The sequence below is a fragment of the Dasypus novemcinctus genome, chromosome 8, assembly GCF_030445035.2.
Source record: "Dasypus novemcinctus isolate mDasNov1 chromosome 8, mDasNov1.1.hap2, whole genome shotgun sequence".
Classification (NCBI taxonomy): domain Eukaryota; kingdom Metazoa; phylum Chordata; class Mammalia; order Cingulata; family Dasypodidae; genus Dasypus; species Dasypus novemcinctus.
Window position 1 is genome coordinate 116158211 of NC_080680.1, and position 7663 is coordinate 116165873.

A 7663-nucleotide genomic window follows, 5' to 3' on the forward strand; every position below is an offset into this window, starting at 1 on the left:
ACTTGAAAGTGTCAGTTTCTCATTGTTTCCTCCAGAAGCAGTGTCTGCTCATCAGTTTTTTCATAGCACCATGCACCTCTGTGTTTCTCAGGCTATAAATGATAGGATTCAGCATGGGAGTGACAATTCCATAGAACAGGGCAATCAGTTTGTCAAAAGTGGCATCTTTGGACTTTGGCTTCATGTACATGAAGAGGATTGTCCCATAAAACACAGTCACCACTGTTACGTGTGCTGAGCAGGTGGAAAAAGCCTTTTTTCTTCCGTCAGCTGAACTGATTCTCAGTACAGTGGAAAGGATGAAAATGTAGGAAATACAAATCAGCAGTAATGGAGTAAACAAAAATATTACATTGCCCAGCATTATAATAATCTCATTCAAGGAAATATCTGTGCAAGCCAGCTTGACAAAGGCCAATATTTCACAAACAAAATGATTAATGACATTTCTTCCACAAAAGGGCAACCGTATTGCGAGAACAGTTTCTGTCAATGAGTTGAGAAAGCCTAGTCCCCAGGACCCAGCAGCCATCTGAACACAAAGGGCCTTGCTCATGATGATGGGGTACCTCAGAGGGTAGCAGATGGCCACATAGCGGTCGTATGCCATCACCGCCAGAAGCACACATTCTGTGGACCCCATAGTATAAGAGACGGACATTTGAACAACACATCTAGTGAAGGAGATGGTCTTTTTCTTTGATAGGAAGTGTATCAGCATTGAAGGGATAAAGGAAGAGGTGTACCAGATGTCTAGGAAGGAAAGATTACCAAGGAAGAAGTACATGGGCGTGTGGAGACAGGAATCCAGCAGAGTTAGGATGATCAAGGTGCTGTTCCCCAGGAGGATAACCAGATACATCACCAAGCACATCACAAAAAGGACCTTTTCAGCTCTGGGGTACTCAGAAAGTCCCTGAAGAATGAACTCAATCTCTGTTGTCCAATTGCTCCTTTCCATATTATTATTTTTTTATACCTGGAGTAAGACAGAAGGAAAAAATGCATATGAACTTACTGAGCCTGTACAGAATTGTCATATGAAGAAAGATATATTTGGAGTAGAAGGGGCAACAAATGCCTCAGACTAGTTGGAGGGTGATAACAGCTTTTGGGATTCCCCTTCTAGCTCACTAGGGGGTGGATAGCAGACAGGAAATAATTAACATGGGTAGCTTGTTAAAAAAATGCAGATTTCTGTATTCTGTTCCCTGACATGGTGATACATAAGGTCTGAGGAAGGGAAGAACAATTTGCATTTTTAATAAGTATCTATTATTTGAAATGTAGGTGATTCAGAAACCCCACCCTTTTTTTTTTAAAGATTTATTTATTATTTCTCTACTCTTTCCCCATCCCTCCCCCCGCTGTTGTCTGCTCTCTGTGTCTATTTGCTGTGTGTTCTTCTGTGTCTGCTTGCATTCTTCTCATGTGGCACCAGGAAACTCTGTGGCTTTTTTTGTTGCGTCATCTTGTTGCATCAGCTCTCCGTGTGTGTGGTGCCACTCCTGGGCAGGCTGCACTTTTTTTTGATAGGGCGGCTCTCCTTGTAGAGCTCATTCCTTGCGGGTGGGGCTCCCTTTTGTGGGGGACACCCCTTTGTGGCACAGCACTCCATGCACATGGCAGCACTGCGCATGAGCCAGCTCACCACATGGGTCAGGAGACCCTGGGTATAGAACCCTGGACCTTCCATATGGTAGGAGATGCTCTATCAGTTTATAGCCACAAATGCTACCCTCGAAACCTGACTTCGAATGCCAGTGTTATGGAGAGAGTATTGTTTTATTCATTTAAACAAAGATTTTTTTGTTTAATTTTATACTATACCAATCATTAACAATAACAGCTGCTTAGGGGTTTATAGTTTACAAATATGTTCACACACATTACTCATTTTATCATCACTATAACTCTGTGAGGAAAGTGAAGTTCAAAAGGGTTAAACTATTCTCTAATCCTAGTGAGTAAATTGCTATTCAGATCTAGGTTTTCTACTTTAAATCCACCTTTTTAAAACCCACACCTCATGGCCCTCCCCAAATTAAATAAGTTGGGTAAGAAATGGGGATCAGGAATCAGATTTTTAAAAATTGTCTCTAGGTTATTCTAATGTGCAATTGAGAATGAGAATATCAATGATCCAATCAAGCCCATCTCAAATTTCAGTACGCATATAGATCACCTGGGGAAACTTTGAAAACTACAGATTCTGAGACAGTGACTTGAGGGTGGGGCCTGCTATCTGCATTAATTAAATGTGTTTCCAGGAGATGCTGATGCTTCTTGTCACAATAGTGGCAAGGTCTCTTAGACCATCACTCTCTAGCACCTCTGGAGAGCACCTCTGATGCTTCAACTGCTTGTATACATTAGTAATTGCATCGTAGTCCATATTTTCTGGTGAGACGTGGAAGAGAGACTTTGTGCAGCTTTATTCCCACTTTAGATTTTAGATATACAAACAAACAAATTGTATGCAGAAGAGCCTGCTTTGTATTCTTGTCCTTATGCAAGTCATTCCCCCTCGACTTGCTTAAGTTACTGTTATGGCTAATATTTTTTAAAGAAGGAACTGGATAATTTCAGGTGCCTGAGTTCTGCACCAAAGAGCATAGAGCAAATGACTTTAACTTGAAAAATTTCAAAAAGTAGATATTAGCAGAATAAAACCATACACTGTCATTTTAAAGACACTTATGTGTCCTCAGGGCATTCTACCCAGCTGCAAAATACATCCCTGAAAAAAATGAATAATTTATCTAAAGGCTGAATTGTGACTTTTTATTTTCAAACAATGGCTGTGGTTATGACGTAGGATTTGCTGTTTCTCTCTGTGATAGTCATTTGCGAAAGATTGCTCTCCCTGGGAACTTCAGTGGTGTGTTGACCCTATTCCTAGATGGTGAGGAAGGAGATGTTATTTTAGCTCTCAAAGGGAAGCGTAATTGACATTAGGGGAGGGCCTTGTGTTTATTATATTTCTTATAATTTTCATAATTTAAGCTTTAAAATAACCCAAATAGCTTGACATTACTATGATTTTTTTACTATGAGGAAATTAGAGATGGCATAGGTTAAGTAAAATTTTCAATATCCAAAAATTGTGATTTAAACACAGATTTTGATTCCCAACCCCCGTTTTCATCAGTGTAACTAAATTTTCATTATTTACATAAAAATTTCATAAATCCCTAACTTAAAAAGATGCTGTGACCTTTCACCAAGGATGAAATAAAATAAATATACTCATAAATATTTTGCCTCTTGCAAACCACATATGAAGATGTAATACATAGACATAGATATACAAACTTATGCCCTAAATTCCTTACAGTTCTGTGAGAAATTAAGGTCCAGTGTAGAAGAATTTAATTTATTATGTAAATGAAAACTCTGATCTTTTTAATATTCCCTTATCTGTCTTGGCTGCCTAGGACTGAGACTTAACACTTGGTTATCATTATTTCCCTTTTGTTACATATTCTTTGTTTTGAATCCTATTTTTACTATAAACATCTTTAACTGCATGTTTCCTCAAAGCCTATTGGACATAATTTATGTATGAATAATATATAAATCAAAAGGAGCATTTTCTTCAGAATACTGGTCCTTAATATTTTAGTCACCTGGATAGTTGGAAACTGTAGTCATTTGCCTGTTATTTAAATAAAGGTCTGATACATTTCCTTAGAACTGTCTTCCATGGGCTATTTTGGGATTTTAAAATTAAATAATATACTGGTCTGAAACATGTTGCCTGAGTTTCTTTATTTTTTCCCCCTTTATATATATATATATATTCAAATTTTAAAAATCTCACAAGAAACAGTAAACTAAATTAAAAAAAACTTTATATTTGATAGAGTGTGTTTCTTTTGAAGTAATTACAATGATATCTTTTTTCTTACCTCCCAAATGGGTTCGAAAATCATCCCCACCATTCCATTCCATTCAATAGTAGGAAAACTTTCCCGGGATTTGAATTTTACTTGCATGTTTCAGATACGATCAGAAGATCTTCAATTTGAAAGACCTTTGCTCTTTTTTCCTAAAATGAAATGTGAGAAAGAGGCACAATCATGTACCTGATTATAAGAAAGCATCAATGGAATAAATGTATTAACCATAAAGATCAACTATGGAGCCCTAATTTTTCTAGTTTGTCCTAAAGTTGACACTAACTAGAGAGACTCAACTTCCTTTGGAAGTCAGTTTAGCTCTTATTTCACCAACCCTTTTTGTCTCTAAGGTAGTGAGACAGAAACTTAGAAATCTCTAGGGATAAAGTCCCTGACTTCTGAACATCCCAAAGACTCAATTATCTTGGCTTAAAAAAACACAAAAACTTCCCCAGCCATACATCTCTAGTTGAATATGTCTGTATTTGATGGCCTCATGCATAAATTCGAGCCTGAAGATTATGTCAAAAGTTCAAAGAAAACCAACTTTCCCCAAGAGTTTGTTTTTTTTTTGATTGCATAAATAATACTAGGTCAACCTTAGTAGAATCCCAAATAAAAAAATGGTCATTCTACCTCTTTAAATTATTTTTTTTATTTTTCATATTTTTGTTAACATTAGGTAATACACATTTTTCTTTAGACCAATGTAATTATAATAGAGACAAATTTTAATTAGCATTTGCCACTTTATATCAGTATTTCTCTGTGACATTTCAGTCTTTTATTTTTTTTATTTTTTATTTTTTATAATGTCTTTTTTTAAAAAAGATACATAGATTACACAAAATGTTACATTAAAAAATATGAGTTCCCATACACGTCCCCCCCCACTCCTCCCACATCAACAACCTCTTTCATCAATGTGGCACATTCATTGCACGTGGTGAATATATTTTTGAGCACTGCTGCAATACATAGATAGTAGTTTACCCTGTAATTTGCACTGTCCCCCAGTACTTTCAGTGGGTTATGGCAGGATAAATAATTTCCTACATCTGTCCCTGCAATATCATTTAGGACAATTCCAAGTCCCAAAAATGACCCCATATCACATCTCTTATTTCCTCTCCCTGCCATCAGCAACTACCATGGCCACTGTCTCCACATCAAGGTTACAATTTCTTCCATTGCTAGAGTCATATTAGTTCTATAGTAAAATACCAGTAAGTCCACTCTAATTTTATTATATTCCTCCATCTTGTGGACCCTGGGATGGTGATGTCCACTCCACCTCTAAATCAAGAGGGGGCTTAGATTTCACATGGTTGATGGATGGGATTCTCCTGCTTGCAGTTGTAGACTCTCTTGGTTCCCTGGTGTGGTGGTTGACCATCCTAACCTCCCTGTGTGCTTGAAATTTCAACTAGGTCTAGAGCTGCAGGGTGCCTAAGAGTTACCTCCTGAGAGCCTCCATGTTGCTCAAATGTGGCAACTCTCTAAGCCAAACTCAGCTTGTAAATGCATTGCCTTCCCTCCCCAGCATGGAACATGACTCTCAAGGATGAGCCTCCCTGGTGCTGAGGGATTACTACCAATCACCAGCTGGTGATGTAACTAGAAAAAGACTTTGAATACAAGGGTGAAATGGTAAAGACAAATAACTTTATATGGCTAAGAGACTTCAAAATAAGTCAGGAGGTCATCAGCAGGGTCATGCTTATGCACATCTCAGCAGGATCCCAGAGACAGCCAAAGTAGATACAACCCCAGGTACTGGTGCTCCTGAGGGCTACGGAGACACACAGGTTTTATGGTCATGGCGGATGGCTCTGGAGTTCAGTGCCTTGCCAGTGGGCCCTACTTTGTAATTCGTGCTCCTGAGTGTGATGGAGTTGGACTCAGATGTGACCTCTCTACACATGCCTCTTCTGTAACTTTTACTGAACCTGTGCTTGGTGCTGGGTTTATTGTATGCTCAGGAGACTTGAATCTCTGGACTGTCCATGTGTCAGCTGAGCCCTGAGCCTCTTCAGAGTTGTACCACCTACTCCCCAGTTCATTGGACTTACCCAGATAAACTATTTTTTGATGTTTCTATTTGTTCTAATTTTACTTTTTATTCAAGAACATTAAGATAACAGAAGGGGAGCAGATTGGTTCAAGCAGTTGGGTACCCACCTCCCACATGAGATGTCCTGGATTCATTTCCTGGTGCCTCCTAAAGAAGATGAGCAGATGCTGCAAAAAGCAGATGCCACAACCAGCAAGACACTGCAACCAGCAGATGCTGCAAAAAGCAGATGCAGCAACCACCACAATGAGCAGACGCCTCAACAAACAAATGACACAACCAGCAAATGTTGCAACAAGCAGATGACACAATCAGAAGGTGATGCCGGTGGTGGACTTGGCCCAGTGGTTAGGGCATCCGTCTGCCACATGGGAGGTCCACAGTTCAACCCCGGGCCTCCTTGACCCATGTGGAGCTGGCCCATGTGCAGTGCTGATGCGTGCAAGGAGTGTGCCCATAAGGAGAGCCGCCCAGTGCAAAAGAAAGTGCAGTCTGTCCAGGAATGGTGTCACACACACAGAGAACTGATACAACAAGATGACTCAACAAAAAGAGACACAGATTCCCGTTCAGCTGACAACAACAGAAGCGGACAAAGACGACGATGCAGCAAATGGACACAGAGAACAACAACTGGGGTGGGGGTGGGAAGGGGAGAGAAATAAATAAATAAATCTTAAAAAAAAAAAAAGTAGGTGATGCCACCAGCAGTGAGTGGAAATGGCTCAAGTGGTTGGGCACTTGCCTCCCACATGGGACATCCCAGGTTCTGTTTCTGGTGCCTCCTAAAGAAGAAGAGCAGACCACGTGCAGACTGACAAGGGAGCCATCTTGGGGCAGAGGAGGGGAATGTGTTGGCACAAAAAATAAAAATAAAAATAATCAACAAACAAAAGAAGGATAACAGTGAGGATAGGTGGTAAAATAACAACATTAAGATTAAAGGCATATTTTAAAATACAAGTGAGAAGAGGGGCACAATTAGAATGCTAACAAGCTAATTTGTAATTTATGCCAAGGCGAAAAAAGTTGTTTCAATCTGAGCGATTTCATTCTGGAACTATAACTTTAGGATGCTCAAAAAATGTCTGCATGTCTTATTAGGTTCTGACCATAGCATGTTTAGGGGTAACTCAGACTTCCTATTTCTGTCAATGAGGCATCTAGGATGTTCAACTGTCCTACTTTACAGATTAATTACATGCCTTCTTATACGGTTAACTAGTTACTTGAACCACAAATACATTTTATGGCTAACTATTTATCTGAACCACAAATACAATTTTTTGGTTACCTCCTTTATATCTAAGAGGAAAGAGTTACTGTCAGAGGTTTCCTTAGTATTAAGAAAAATCAGGGTCCTCCCGCTGAATCCAGATACCCTAGAGAAGAATAAGCACAGTACTTGCTCTGTCTATAATGTGTGTGTCTGGGAGGTCTGTTCCCTGGGAAGACTGTTCCAGGGAGTGGGTGGTAAGGTTTTGCCCACAGGGCTTTCTGGAATTTGTTTTACCACCTGCCTGAGGGCTTCTGAGGTCTTATGCTAAAGCTACTCAGGCCTCATCGTGGCCCTGCACAGGCTGATGCCTCCTCTGGGTCTGCAGGGCCTCTGCTTTGCTGTCATTTTCTCCTGCCAGGACTTCTTATTTGGAAGGATTTGGACAGTCCCTCAGGACATGCTGAATTG

General features: G+C 39.7%; 1 protein-coding gene across 1 annotated transcript; it reads right to left on the reverse strand.

The window, feature by feature from the left end:
* Window positions 1–19: 19 nt before the first annotated feature.
* Window positions 20–961, reverse strand: LOC101436175 (olfactory receptor 13D1-like). Its single transcript, XM_004462372.1, has one exon. It carries the CDS (start codon window positions 959–961, stop codon window positions 20–22), a length of 942 nt encoding a protein of 313 aa, XP_004462429.1.
* Between the last annotated feature and the right edge of the window lie 6702 nt (window positions 962–7663).

What these genes read in the sequence shown, in the direction of transcription:
- LOC101436175 (XM_004462372.1), bottom strand. Translation starts at nt 961, where the DNA reads ATGGAAAGGAGCAATTGGACAACAGAGATTGAGTTCATTCTTCAGGGA.